General features: G+C 42.5%; 1 protein-coding gene across 2 annotated transcripts in view; it reads left to right on the top strand.

Moving 5' to 3' along the window:
* Positions 1–15,405, top strand: part of EP300 (EP300 lysine acetyltransferase) — a gene marked incomplete at both ends in the record, with an annotated part of 64,616 nt that overhangs the window by 35,194 nt on the left and 14,017 nt on the right. For both annotated transcript variants that reach the window (XM_084254545.1, XM_084254544.1), the window contains 9 exons: positions 491–600; positions 3,487–3,624; positions 4,096–4,530; positions 6,046–6,225; positions 6,436–6,580; positions 9,732–9,850; positions 10,914–11,153; positions 11,570–11,658; positions 13,569–13,649. In XM_084254545.1, the coding sequence (XP_084110671.1) occupies positions 491–600; positions 3,487–3,624; positions 4,096–4,530; positions 6,046–6,225; positions 6,436–6,580; positions 9,732–9,850; positions 10,914–11,153; positions 11,570–11,658; positions 13,569–13,649 (1,537 nt within the window). The remainder of the gene's footprint in view (positions 1–490; positions 601–3,486; positions 3,625–4,095; positions 4,531–6,045; positions 6,226–6,435; positions 6,581–9,731; positions 9,851–10,913; positions 11,154–11,569; positions 11,659–13,568; positions 13,650–15,405) is intronic.

Genomic DNA, 15,405 nt, shown 5'->3' with positions numbered 1-15,405 from the left:
TATTACTTTATAATGCTCTTTTATGACTACTGTAAATGAAGCAGATTCATGTAATTACAAGGTTGAAAGCAGGTTCTTTTATTCATCCTGATACAGTGACACATAATCAGAAATAAGAACTGTTTCCTCCCAATTCCACAGAGGTTTTTTTTGTTTTTGTTTTTGTTTTTTGTTTTTTTTTTGTTTTGTTTTTTTTTTAAAGATTTTTTATTATACAAGCACTGGGTACAGTCAGAAGCGCGGGAGGGTGAGAGAATTCACCAGAGCGGGGAGCAAAACAGGCAGACTGACTGAATACACTGCTGAGGGGAGCAGTGGGCGCAGCAGGAGAAGTCTGCAGCGCCCTGTGGGACCCTTGCCAGTGGCAGGGATCGAACCCAGCACTGCAGAGGCTGCAGGCAGCTTCACAGCCAAGCCCTCAACTCCTGCGCCACTGGGAAGGCCTGTCCACAGAGGTGTTTAGATCTAACTTTTCACACATATTTCACAGGTTTGAATCAATTTGGCCAGATGAGTATGCCCCAGCCCCCAATTGGACCCAGGCAGACCTCTCCTCTTCAGCACCATGGACAGTTAGCTCAGCCTGGAGCACTCAACCCAGTAAGTTTGATCGCTGAGCATCGTTCTTGATTCTTACCTGACATTGTAAAAATTCCTTTGTTTCTACTTCATATAAAGTTCTCATACTTGTTTCAACAGCAAATTATAAGTAACTAACCCTTAATGTTGATGTAATCCTGATATAGTTGGCCCCTAATGCATAGACCTGATTAAACGATTATTGTGTATGCTTTGAAGATGAGAGTAAGTAGTTGTGTTGTTTTTTTTTTAAGTGGAGAAAACAAAATCTTGTCACAATTGGACAGCAAATATTAAAATCCTTAATTTTCACTTACCTCTTTTACCTGCAAATTGTTGGGTTTTTTTAGAGGTTTATCTTATAGGAATAGTAAGATACCAGTAGGATAACATTTGAAGAACATTCACATTAAGGGTGTTAACATACTCTTGCTTTGAAAAAATGTGATATGAAAAAAAAGGGGTTAATGTACTATGCAGGATTTGCTGTGGTTAAATTATGGTACATCTGTCATTTGGAATACTATGTCAGCCATGCTTTCAGAATTTACAACATGGAAGCTGTTCAGTTTTAAATAGAAAAAAACAAGGGCCTCCCTGGTGGCACAAGGGGTTAAGACAACCTGTGAAGCTGTCCACAGTCACTATAGCAAGAGTTCAATCTAGGCCAGGGAGCTACCCACATGGTGCAGCAAACTCACTGGGAAAACCTGTGTTCCCTGAGTCAACTGAGTACAAGTGCCCACTCTCAACCCATCAGTGGATTATATGTGGACTGTGAAGGTCACAACCCTGGGGCCTTGAAATGGTAAAGTTGCGGGGCTGTTGGCTGTCAGTAGTCTTTTTTTGCACTGTTCCCAGAACAGACCTCAACAGCGGCAGACCTCTCCTGTCTCACCCACTGCTCCCCTCAGCAGTGTATTTCAGTCAGTCCGCCTATTCTGTTCCCCACTCTGTCTCTGGTGAATCTTCTCACCCCACACACATCTGGCCAGTACCCCAATTCTTATATTTAAAAAAATGGAAGAAAACAGGTTTCCAGAGTATATGCATAATATGATCCAGTATAGTTAAGATTTCTCTGGGCTATACTCTGTATAGAGCAAACACTAAAAGATTTGTTTGCTTGTACAATTCACAGGCACAGTACTAAAAGCAGCCAGTTCCTCTTCCCTGGAGTTTCCACGTTTAGTATCCTGCTGTCCTTGACACAGTTCCGTCACTTGCCCAAACACAGAATCACCCCAGGCAGGGAGCTGTTGGTCTTTTGCAGCAGTAATGGAAGGGGTATTGCCAGATTGTAGAGACTGGAAATGAGGAATTCTGAGCATCTTTGTATGCTTATACAAACTAAACCGGTCATCCTTTCCACACTGACCCAACCCTGAGCCTTTGTTTCAGAATTAGCTGGTATCTCCAGTCTTTTAGTCTCTCTGGAATTTTCTAGCACAATACCCTGGCACTAGTCCATCATGTTCAATTAAATATCTTTTTCTTTTGTTTTGTTTTTTAACATTTGTGCTTTATTTATTTAATTTATACAAGCACTGGGTACAGTCAGAAGCGCAGGAGGGTGAGAGAATTCACCAGAGCCAGAGCAGGTAGAAGGTACGAAGTACACTGCTGAGGGGAGCAGCGGGCGGCAGGAGAGGTCTGTGCGTCATGTGGGACCCTCCGCCAGTGGCCGGGGAGCAGCCGGGGATCGAACCGGCGCTGCAGAGGCCGCGGGCAGCTTCACAACCCAGCGCTCAACCGCTGCGCCACCAGGGAGGCCCTCTTTTGTTTTTATTTATATATTTTCACGTCGTCGTTCATTGTTCTACAATGTTTGATTTTTCCTCTTAGGTGTTGCCCCTTAATGAAATGTTTTGGTCTTCATTTTAATCTATAACACATCCCTTTCTTAGCTTAAAGATGGTTTTGTCTTTTGTTATTGCATTATTTCTTTCCTTTATTAAAGGATATTTTGTTGGAAACAATTTTAGAAATTTAAATTTTTCTTTTTTTTTTTTTTTTGAAAGGCTATCTTTTTTTTTTTAAGATTCATTTATTTATTTATTTATGCAAGCACTGGGCACAGTTTGTTTCTTTTTTGTTTATACATGCACTGGGTACAGTCAGAAGCGCGGGAGGGTGAGAGAATTCACCAGAGCCAGAGCGGGGAGCAGAGCAGGCAGAAGGACCAAAATACACTGCTGAGGGGAGCAGCGGGCGCAGCAGAAGTTTGTGCGCCATGAGGGACCCTAGCCAGCTGCCGGGGATCGAACCGGCGCTGCAGAGGCTGCGGGCAGCTTCGCAGCCCAGCACTCAACCGCTGCGCCACCAGGGGAGGCCCAATTTTAGAAATTTAATGTTACATTTTCAAAGGATTTGTTAACATTATGACCACTATGCACAAGCAAGGATGAAGCAGTGATTCACTCTCCTCACTTAAGCAGTATGAAAAGATATAGTTACCTCTCTCTTCACAGGGATTCTTGTGTAGCCAAAGAATTTGTTTCTAACCTTTTTTTTTTAATTTGTGCATAGAAGATCTGGGGTGTAGGCTAGAGGTGGAGAGGGTGAAAGGATTCACCAGAGACAGAGTGGGGAACGAACAGGTAGATCTACTGAAATCCACTGGTGAGGGGAGCAGCAGGTAGACAGGAGAGGTCTGCTGGCCTGGGATTGAACTCAGGCCACAGTAGTGATAACACCGAGATTTAACCCTTATGTCACCGGAAGGCCCCTTGAGACTTTTCTCCATTTTCTTGACACAGGAGCCACTGCTACACCACTTTCTTACTCTTCTGCTCCACCTTCATCACAGCAGGGCTAGAACATTAGGTGATTCCAGCTTTATTAGGTAATTGTAATGAAGCAATTTTGTGCTCTATGTGGGTTTTTTCCTTTTCTTTTTTTGTGCAGCCTATGGGCTATGGACCTCGCATGCAGCAGCCTTCCGGCCAGAGCCAATTCATTCCTCAGCCTCAGTTCTCAACACAAGGAATGAATGTAACGAATATGCCTTTGGCTCCGTCTGGCGGTCAAGCACCGGTGTCTCAAGTATGTTTCACAAGTGGATTTTTCACTTATTCATGTGATTCTTGAAACTTCTCCATCCAGGTTTTTACAGGGAAGGGTAGCAGCACATAGTGGGTGAAAACGTGGGTTTTAAATTTTTAATTTGAACATTGAGTATTTCAAATAGAAAAATTACTCTGTTAAGATAGCAGTGGTAATTGTTACAATTGTTAACCTAAGAAATAGGTTAAACTGATGCTTCAACTATTTTTTAAGTAAGGAATGTTTTTTAAATACAGTCTTAGAACTACAGTATAGAAGAAATGACAGGATGGCCAGAGAACGCCGTGTACTCCACTGTAGTAGCTAAAGCCATTCTGCTAAATTTTCAGAGTACAGGCATTTATTGCCAATTCCTGTTTAATCAGTTTGTCTTAAAATAAAATGCATGTAACCTGCCTATGTAAATATTTAATTGTTTTGAATTGCCATTTTGTTGTTTTCATTTCACAGGCACAAATGTCCAGTTCTTCCTGTCCTGTGAACTCTCCGATAATGCCTCCAGGATCTCAAGGGAGCCACATTCACTGTCCCCCTCTCCCTCAGTCAGCTCTGCATCAGAACTCACCCTCTCCTGTACCTAGTCGTACCCCTACCCCTCACCATACTCCCCCAAGCATAGGGGCTCAGCAGCCACCAGCAACAGCAATTCCAGCCCCTGTTCCTACACCCCCAGCCATACCACCTGGGCCACAGTCCCAGGCTCTTCATCCACCTCCAAGACAAACACCTACACCACCACCAACGCAGCTTCCTCCCCAAGTGCAACCTTCACTTCCTACTGCTCCTGCTGACCAACCCCAACAGCAGCCTCTCTCACAGCAGAGTACAGCCGCCTCTGTTCCCACCCCAACGGCACCATTGCTGCCTCCACAGCCTGCGACACCAGTAAGCAGAGACTTGGGTTTAGGCAGAATCGTTTCAACTATACTGTAGTGTTGTTACTTCTGTGCTGTTTTTCGTCTTGATTGTTTTATCTCTTTGTCATCTTCACAGTTGGATGGAATCTCTTTGTAGTTAGAAACTTTCTTCTTTCCGTTTTTATTCCTATTGTAGTACCTAATGTAGAAGAAGCTCAGTGGTTTTCTTTAGGTTTGAAGCGGACCATGGTATGTTTCATGTTGTATTTTGTGGCCTGAAGACATGAGAGTTAGGGGTGACAAGAGAGAAGTCCCCAGTACATTTAGTACAATGCATAAATTTTACATAGATTTAAAGAATCTCTTTCATAGTGTGAGCTATATAGTACTTTATTTTTTTTTAAATTAATTTATTTGTACAAGCACTGGGTACAGCCAGAAGCGCGGGAGGGTGAGAGAATTCACCAGAGCCAGAGCAGGGAACAAAACAGGCAGACTGACAAAGTACACTGCTGAGGGGAGCATTGGGTGGCAGGAGAGGTCTGCACGCCATGTGGGACCATCCCCAGCGGTCGGGGATCGAACCGGCACTGCAGAGGCTGCGGGCAGTTTGCAGCCCAGCGCTCAACCGCCGCGCCACCTGGGAGGCCCTATAGTACTTTAAATGAGCAAAAACATGGATTTGGGTTTATGAGTTTCTGGTCTTAGTTGAGGTTTAAAAAAATGACAACCTAAGATACAATAAGTAAGAGGGCCGCCCCTGGTGGCGCAGCAGTTGAGCGCTGGGCTGCGAAGCTGCCCGCAGCCTCTGCAGCGCTGGTTTGATCCCGGCCACCAGCAAGGGTCCCACATGGCACACAGACCTCTCCTGCCATGCCCGCTGCTCCCCTCAGCAGTGTGAAAAAAAAAAAGTATGAGGGCCTCCCTGGTGGCGCAGGGGCTAAAGTCTTAGCACTGTCAAGCTATCACCAGACACTACAGCGCAAGTTCCATCCCCGGCCAAGGAGCTGACCCACATGGCGCAGCAGACCTCGCCTGTCCTGCCCACTGCTCCCCTAAGCAGTGGATTTCAGTAGATCTGCTTGTTCTGCTTCCCACTGTCTCTGGTGAATCCTCTCACCCCCCGCATCTCTGGCCTGTACCCCAGCTCTTGTATGCATAAATAAATAAATCTTTAAAAAAAAAAAAAAGATAGCCAGGCAACCTTATTTTCTTTCCATTTCTCCGTAAATGTGAGCTCCTCTAAGTCAGTCATCTCTGAAGCCCTCACCTCTGACAACCGTACCCAGAGTAATAGTTACATAGAAAATTTTGCTGGTGGTTTTTTTATGTCGAATGGACCAATCAGTATTTTCTTGATTCCTGTTCTTCAATAATAGTAACTTCAAGGAGCTGAGAGAGGTGGATAAAAGAAAGCACCGTGAAGGGATATGGTAACAGTAGTCTAGAAATAAGTGATTAATCATGCCATGTTGTTGTCTAGCATAAATTCCTTTTATATCATTGGCAGTTTTTTATGTGTCCCTCCTCCCTTTATTCCCAGCTTTCCCAGCCAGCTGTAAGTATTGAAGGGCAGGTCTCAAATCCTCCATCTGCTAGCAGCACAGAAGTGAATTCTCAGACCATTCCTGAAAAGCAGCCTTCACAGGAAGTGAAAATGGACGTTAAAATGGAAGTGGATCAACCAGAACCAGCAGATTCTCAGCCAGAGGATGTTCCTGAGGTGAGAATATGGTTGTTATTTGGTTAGAACCAAATCTAGGAACCCAGTTAAACATACTTCCAGAAACTTTTCTGACAAGTAGGTCTCAGTTCTTGATTGCATTGTGAGGAAGGGTCTTCAGATAGGATCACAGGGAACAGTAAATAAGGTAATGACCTTACTGCTTCTCAGTTGTGTATCTGTGGAATACTAGAAATTCCTACCTTGCAGACTAAAGCAGAAGACTGTAAAGTGGAACCTACAGAAACAGAAGAGAGAGGCACTTCATTAAAAACTGAAACAAAAGAGGAGGAAGACCAGCCAAGTACTTCAGCTACCCAGTCATCTCCAGCCCCAGGACAGTCAAAGAAGAAAAGTAAGTTTCTCAGCCTCTGTGTTCCTGCAAGGGGAGAAACCAAAGACCTTGATTAGATTAGAATCAGACTTCAGTCTCAAAAATTGACTTTAATGTTAATTAAGCTCAGAGACCTTGCTCTAGTGTCCTAATTATTACTGATGTTGAGGAGTTTTCCTTTGGCTCACATAATTTGCTTCCTGCTGTCACTGGCTCAGTCATGCCTGTCATACCTTCAGGCTAGTTAGCAATCTCAGTGTTAACATTTTCAGAGGAGAGATGTTGTTATTTAACCCCTTAAAAGCAGAGGGAAAAATAAACAGTAATAAAATGCAGAAAACAGAGGGATAATCATAGTAACATTCATTGTTAACCTACTGTGGGCCAGGCTGTTGTCCACACACCTGTAGTCTCATCTGATAGCTTCATGACAGCTCCTTAAGGTTATTGTTTCCTGTTTTAAATGCATGAAAACTGAGACTGAACAATTAAGTAACTGACTCAGCTGGTAAGTGAACCAGAGAGGTTGATTCTGTAGCTGCTCTGATCCACTCTGCTATGTTAAGCCAGTAAGTTGTGCTGTATCACACAGCGTTAAATAATTCCCACAGTAATCAATTTACTAACTAGTTTTAGACTAGACCTTCTTGTGCCTCTACTGACCATGTTAGCAACATAGGTGGGACTCAATCTTTTGGAGGAGTCTGCTAGCCCCTAGTCTGCTAGTCTGCTGGTGATATTTGTCAAAATGTTCCATTAACACACTGTACTTTCAAATGTTAAAATGGGGTTAAAAAGTTATTTTCAGGCCTCCCTGGTGGCACAAGGGGCTAAGACAACCTATGAAGCTATCTGCAGCCACTGCAGCACGAGTTCAATCCCTACCTAGGGAGCTACCCACGTGGCGCAGCAGACCTCTCTCCTGACTCGCCTGCTGCTCCCCTCAGCAGTGTATTTCAGTCAGTCCACCTGTTCTGTTCCCCACTCTGTCTCTGGTGAATCCTCTCACCCCTCACACCTCTGGCCTGTACCCCAGCTCTTGTATGCATAAATAAACAAGTCTTTTTTAAAAAGTTATTTTCAGGCCTCCCTGGTAGCACAGTAGGTTGAGCGCAGTGCTGTGAAGCTGTCCGCAGTTTCTGCAGTGCCAGTTCGATTCCCAGCCTGCCAGACCCACATGCTGTGGCAGACCTCTCCTGTCTCACCCACTGCTCCCCTCAGCTGTGTTACCGGTCTGTCTGCCTGTTCTGCTCCCAGCTCTGTCTCTGGTGGGTTCTTTCGCCCTCCCGTGCCTCTGGCCTGTACCCCAGTTCTTGTATAAATAAATACATCTTTAAAAATAAAATAAAATAAAAAGTTATTTTCACTTGAAGATAAGGTTTGCATATACTGAAGTGTTATTTTAATAATACGCTACACAGAAAACTCAATCTTACTATTAGGGATCTCTCTAAAATAGCCTCACAAGTTTATTTTGGGTGCAACCAAGTGTGAAATACAAAGAAGCCTCTCACATACGTTTTGTATAGTTCCTCTCCCTCCCCACCCCTACTCATGATAATCAATACCATGAAGTGAAACATAAATAAAATACTAACATATAGTACCCTCCTGAAGTTAGAGTTAATTTGTAAGTAAAAGAAATAATCAGACCTCTGCTCAGAGTATGTTGTAAAACTCATAACCATACACCCTCAGTAACTAGCTTCTTGAATGATAAATTAATTCCATTTGGGACACACCAGCAAATCTTGCCTGGTATTTGAGAAACATTGAAACCATTTGGATATTGCTTGATCAGCTGAGGTAACAGTTTAGTTCTTCCTTTAGTATTAAACATTTACCATTACAATAGTAAATATCACTTCCTTCAAAGCTCTACAGCACCAAACTTTTTCTTTTTTAAAGATTAATTTTATTACTTCACCATTCTATCACATTGTGTTGGGGGTTTTACTTGGTTTGTTGTGTAAAGGAACTGGGGTGTAGGCCAGAGGTGCGGGGAGAGAGAGGATTATACACTGCTAAGGATAGCAGCAGGTGAGACAGGAGAGGTCTGCTGCTCCATATATGGGTTAGCTCCCTGGCCAGGGATTGAACTTAGGCCTTAGTGGTGATAGTGCTGAAACTTATAACCCCTAGGCCACTAGGAAACCCACACCAAACATTTTAATGAGGATTTCTTTTCTTCAGTGGTTCTGATTCCTTTAGTGCTAGGATAACATCAAGTCTAATTTCTGACTTATTAAATATTTGGGGTTTGTTGGGTTTTTTTTCCCTGGGTTTTTTTTTTTGTTTTTTTTTTTAAGATTTATTTATTTATGCATACAAGGCCAGAGGTCCTGGTCATGAGAGGATTCACCAGAGACAGTGGGGAGCAGGACAGGCAGACTGACTGAAATACACTGCTGAGGGGAGCAGCGAGTGAGACAGGAGAGGTCTACTGCACCCTGTGGGTCAGCTCTCTGGCCAGGGATTGAACTGGTGCCTCAGTGGCTTTCGGTAGCTTAATAGTGATGAGACTAAACCCGTGTGCCACCAGGGACACCCCTTGTTAAATATTTGTATCATATTAAGTATTCTCACATATTTTCGTAATGATTGGGATTCTCTTTCTACTTAGTCAAGAATACCTAAACTGAACTTGACTTAAAAAGTTTGCTGAGCCCTGAAGAGTGTTTAAACATGACTGGACACAGTTCTGTAAGGTGCTGCCTTGAGCAGACCAGGCAGGCGTCCAGAGAGAGCCAGTACTCCACCAGTGACACTTCCTGAGGGCCGTGCAGGCAGTTGTGTGTTTTGTGGTTCTATAAATATATATATATATATTTATTTATTTATGCATACAAGAGCTGGGGTACAGGCCAGAGGCACAAGGGTGAGAAGATTCACCAGAAACAGGGGAGCAAAACAGGTAGATTGACCAAAATCCACTGCTGAGGGGAGCAGCAGGCGAGACAGGAAAGGTCTGCTTCACCATGTGGGTTGCTCCCTGGCTGGCCAGGGATCAGACTCATGCTGCAGAGGCTGCGGATTGCTTCATAATGCGGTGCTTAACCCCTTGTGCCACCAGGGAGGCCTTGTTATGTGATTCTTGCCACAGCTTCAGCATGAATGTTTTCTCCCCCTTTTTTTGTATTATTGATAACTAATTTCAAATATACTCTTTAAGTTTTCAAACCAGAAGAGTTACGGCAGGCACTGATGCCAACATTGGAGGCACTTTACCGACAGGATCCAGAATCCCTTCCCTTTCGTCAGCCTGTGGACCCTCAGCTTCTAGGAATCCCTGTAAGTATGTGGTGGTACTTCTGATTTTTTTATTGTGATGTTTGACAGCTTTGTTCAGCTATAACTTAAGATGTATAAGTTACTTAAAGTGTATAGAACAATGGTTCGTGTATATTCCTAGACTAGTGTACAATTAACACCATAGTCAGATTTGGATTATTTTCGTCAGCCTTCCTCCCCCCAAAAAGCCCCATAATCATAAATATTTGCATCCACAAACGTATTTCCAGCTGGTCTAGTCTTCTGTCTGTGAATTTGTTAATCCTAAATATTTTCGTCGCTGTGCATTCAGCATGTCCATTCATTGTGTGTCATCTCTTTCATTTTCATTGTTTTCAGGGCTCATCCATGTTGTAACATGTGTTTAATTCCTTTTCATGTCCCAGAATATTCTATTGTATAAAATAAACTTTACTAAAATGTTAAGCATGTTTTACTTACTGGTTTTTAAATTAACCACACTTAAGCTATAGAAGAGCATTTGAGGGTCTCCCCGGTGGCGCAGCGGTTGAGCGCTGGGTTGCGAAGGTGCCCGCAGCCTCTGCGGCGCCTGTTCAATCCCCGGCTGCTCCCCGGCCCCCAGAGGAGGGTCCCACATGGTGCGCAGACCTCTCCTTCCGCCCGCTGCTCCCCTCAGCAGTGTACCTCGGTCCTTCTGCCTGCTCTGCTCCCCGCTCTGGCTCTGGTGAATTCTCTCACCCTCCCGCACTTCTGACTGTACCCAGTGCATGTATAACCAACCAAACAAACAAACAAATAAATAAATAAAGCATGCCTCTATTTAAAAAAGAAAAAAGGCATTTGAAAGCACTCCAGTGGGCCATCAGCCTGGTGTCTGGAAAGTCTGTAGAAGCTGTTGTTTTGTCCTCTAAACTGCCCCTTACCTGTTTAGACTAAAGAGGTAAAGAAGTGATGGGCATCAGTCAACCTTTGGAAATGTAGACAGGTCAAACATTCACCATTAGCTGGAAAATTGATGGTAATGGTAGGAAAATAACACCACCTACTTTAATAAATACACGAGGAAATTCATGTAGTAATATTTGATGCCACTTGTCCCTAGGATTACTTTGATATTGTGAAGAGCCCTATGGATCTTTCTACTATTAAGAGGAAGTTAGACACTGGACAGTATCAGGAACCCTGGCAGTATGTGGATGACATTTGGCTTATGTTCAATAATGCCTGGCTATATAATCGGAAAACATCACGGGTATACAAATACTGCTCCAAGCTGTCTGAGGTCTTTGAACAAGAGATTGACCCCGTCATGCAAAGCCTGGGATATTGTTGTGGGAGAAAGGTAAGAAATTTTTGTAGAGATAAAAAAATGTATATAAAAATTGAACCAGTCCGAACCCTGAATCGTCGGGTTGGTTGTTAGCTCATCTGGAGCAGGGAGTTGATCGTGTTCACTTGAGGGGGCACAGTTTCTGGCATGTGCTGCTTTTCTTGTTCGTGCCAGTTCTCATTAAGCCATTCATCCTGTTGTTTATTATGGTGGAAGGGTTTGACTGCTGAGCCTACCTCACATTGTAAAATAATACGGTCACAAACTGGAGTGGTTTTAGCTTGGTAAAATTAGAAGCTTATTAGCCCAGTATAAATAACATAAACGAGACTTAAGACGCCGCTGACCTTTGTTTCTGATTTGCCAGTGTGCTGTCCTAACTTGTCCCCTGGGCCTCTGTACTATATAACAAATGCTTTCTTTTGCAGTTGGAGTTCTCTCCACAGACACTCTGTTGCTATGGCAAACAGTTGTGCACAATCCCTCGGGATGCTACTTACTACAGTTACCAGAACAGGTAAGTTCTGCCATGTGTGGCCCAAGGCCCATGTGTCCTCTTGTCTAGGGAGTGCATGCTGATGGGCCAGCATACGCACAGTCGTGGTTCATGTGTATCCTGCTTTAAAACAACTGTACAGCACAAGTTCTGCTTTTTGATTTCTGGCTTTGGTTGCAGAATTAGACAATTTTCTAGCTATATCTAGCTTTGCATCGGTTGTCTCAGCCCTTGTTTTTCTAAGGCAGGGATCCAGTGCAGGTGATGCTAAGCCACTTTGTGAGTTGGTGGCATAGGTGGGCTCACATCCCAAGTTCCACTTCTTTTTCTTTTATAGCTCACCACAACCTTAGGCAAAACAGATGATTTTCAAACTAATTATTCTTTGTACTTGTCCATGAAATTGCTGCTGGCTATCTGTTTTCCCCAGAATGACCCAGAAAAACCTCTTAACTGAAAAATTGTTAGCCAGCTATCTCTTTTTGGAAATGTTTCCTTTTTATGTTGCCTAAGAAGTATTCTTGGAGTACATGAAAAGAGAGGTATACGGAGTGCTTGATTTGCCTTTATTAAGTAAAAGGAGCACCTCCCAAAATGGCCCCGTGCCAAACTGTTCTCTGCAGATACTGTGTCTGAGGGTGGAGAGCAAGGGTCTCTCTCTAACTCAGGTAGAGAGAATCCCTTGTTTTCCCTTGCCCAGCAGTAATGACACAAATTGCATTTTAAAATTATCTTAACTGTGATTTGTCTCCCATTTTTAGTAATCAACCTACTATGTAATTGGCATCGGACATTTATTTGGGACACTGAGACAGTAATGACAAGACTGAGCACTCAGTACCCTTTTATGAAACCAAGCCTGTGGTGGTGTTTTTTTATTGAACTTGTGTGCAACATGCATTTCTACCTTTGAAAACGTCACATGAACTTTTATTTTCTAAAAGTTAGGTGAACTCTCCTAATGCTTTGTAGATAAGAATCCATAGCTTTTTAATCATTAAAATCTAGGAAAAGTGGGTCTGAAAGTTGTTATAAACACCTTATGGTTAAAAAAGCATAAAAATTCTGATGCTATAATTTTGACGTTACCATTTTTGGATTTTAACATCAGTCCTACAGTGTTTTACTCTTTGTACCAAGGAATACGTAATATGTACCTGCATGCTTTTCTTTTTAAACTGTTAGTTGATGACTACAGTCATTATTTGATTCCTTATGCAGTCTTTTCGGTGAAAAAAAATTTTTTTACTCTTGGCTTCCTTAGTGTCAAAAAGAAATATACTACGTTTTCCATCTGACAGTTGTTTTTATATGATTGGTTCCTGGTACTGTATCCATGGCAGAATTTTTTTTTTTTTTTTAACATGAGAAGGGTTATAATCACCATATTTAGGTAATTTGTATTTATTTAAATGGCGATCTCCCCGGTATTTTTTATTCTTTCGCCTTATGATTATTTGCATCAAGTAGTATTAATTACTAAAATTAAAAGTGTAGGTCTGTGTAAGTGAAACTTTTTTGTTTGATTTACTGTAATCATTTGCTACTTGTGATCCCATTTGAGATATTTAATGCTAATCTGTGCTTTGCCTTGGCTTTCTGCTTTGTGTTGTCTTGTCTTGCTTTTATGTTTCTTGTTGTCCTGCAACCCCTCATTTCTTTGTTTGTTTTGTGTTTTTTTTTTTCTCCCTCATGCTTGTCGTTGTCTGCACTTGGCTTTGATTACAAAAAAAAACAAAAAACAAAAAAAAAAAACCCCAATCTGTGGGGCCCATAAATCTGCATCATTGAATGTCCTTGTCGCCGTTGATGACCTGCTCTCTGCTCCCGTCCCCCTCCTTGGCCTGCTGTGATTGGTGGCTTCGTTGCTTGGCTTGGGCTGTGTTGTGTGAACGGAACAGTTCACCCCAGTATGGCCTTCTTGCCGACAGGTATCATTTCTGTGAGAAGTGTTTCAATGAAATCCAAGGGGAGAGCGTTTCTTTGGGGGATGACCCTTCCCAGCCTCAAACGTAAGTAACCGCATTATTGAGTTTTATTTCTCAGTTTGTTGTTAGGTGATTGTGTATACATAGGCTTTTAAGTGGTGAAGGGTTGTGCTGTCGAATATGGTAACATTAGCCACAGGTGTGGCTATTGAAATACAGTTTACTGAAAAGTACATGAAATTAAGTATTCTGTCACTTGAATTTTCCACATTTCTAGTGGAAAATTAGACCTAGTTGCTGCTATATTGACTAGCACAGACCAAGAACATTTCCATTAGAACAGCAAGTCCTGTAGTTGCTGGTCTGGGGGACACACAGTGTGGCATCTTAGATACATTCCTTCTGTGAGGATATAGTCGGCAGTTTTTAGTGTAATTGGTCGGATAACCACCTCTCAACCTTCTGGTGTAAGTTAATATCAGAATCCCTGCAGTATGAATGTAATTTAACATTCGGGATTTAGAAGTTTGTTAGCATCACATGCTAGAAAGAATCTGGATTGGACTTTTATAACTTCACAGGCTCTTGTTTTGTAAATACCAAGAATTGTCAAATGTGCTAAACTGCCCATGGAGTACTTCTAGTTTCTTAAAATATAGTTAGACACTTTATTTTTCAAATTTGGGCTATTTTAGGAAGAAAGTATATGTACTTCTAAAAATTCGACTTTTTTTTTTTAAAGATTTATTTATTTATGCATACAAGAACTGGGGTGTAAGCCAGAGGTGCGGGAGGTAAGAGGATTCACCAGAGAGAGTGGGGAGCAGAATAGGCAGATGTACTGAAACACACTGCTCAGGGGAACAGCAGAGCAGGTGAGAAAGGAAGAGATCTGCTGCGCCATGTGGATTGCTCCCTGGCCAGCTGGGGATTGAACTCATACAGTAGTGACTGGCAGTAGCTTCATAGCACTGTCTTTAACCTCTGTGCCACCAGGGAGGCCTCACTTTTTCTGATTTAGCTTATAATCAACAAACTGCTCAGAACATTCTCCAAAATACGGAATTGTTATGTTACTGGCTTCTGAGAAAAACTGGTTAATGTTTCCAAACAGGGTTTTGAAGTTGCACTTTTCCTTCCAGTCACCATGGCAATAAACTTAGCAGTGTCAGGTTCTGATGTGCAGAATAGTTCGTGGGTCCTCTGAAGCCTTAAACAGATCTTGACTGTTGGCTAAATCCTGGGAGTCAGCTCTAGCCAGAGTTCGAGATGCAAGAAGGGGCGACCACTTTACTATTGCTACTGTTCGGTGGCTAACAACATGTGCTGGCCCTTAGGACAGTGCGTCTCTGAGACTGTAGAAACCCCTTCTGATTCTGTGGGTCTGTGCTATGCACATTTCTAACAAGCTCTCTATATCCTGTGCTGCTGGCTTTCAAAGCACACTGAATAACAAGACTTCAGGCCACTTCCAAATGAATACCTAGGTTGTAACTAGTAGGAAACAGTTAAAATGTAAAAATGTGGCCATCAATGGGTTCCCTAAAGTTGATCATAGAGAGAAGGATTAAGGATTAAAATGATTGCGTTCTGTATTTATGAGGCTCTGGGCAGTATGGTATGCTAGATTGCAGGAGGGGAGGCCGTTTGAAAACTTAAAAATGAATTCTATAAAGTCAAATAATTTTTATCTTCATTAACTATAGGTAGCTTGAAATAGGTATTATTGAAATTCTCCTAATATAAAAAATGATAATACTCAATTTTTCAAGAGAGTCTAATTTTTAAGTAATGGTTTAACTACCTCTGGTCACACCAGCTTTTATGGCTTATCCCAGGG

Source organism: Talpa europaea (assembly GCF_964194135.1).
Source record: "Talpa europaea genome assembly, chromosome: 15".
Classification (NCBI taxonomy): domain Eukaryota; kingdom Metazoa; phylum Chordata; class Mammalia; order Eulipotyphla; family Talpidae; genus Talpa; species Talpa europaea.
This window is presented reverse-complemented; position numbering and strand designations above follow the sequence as displayed.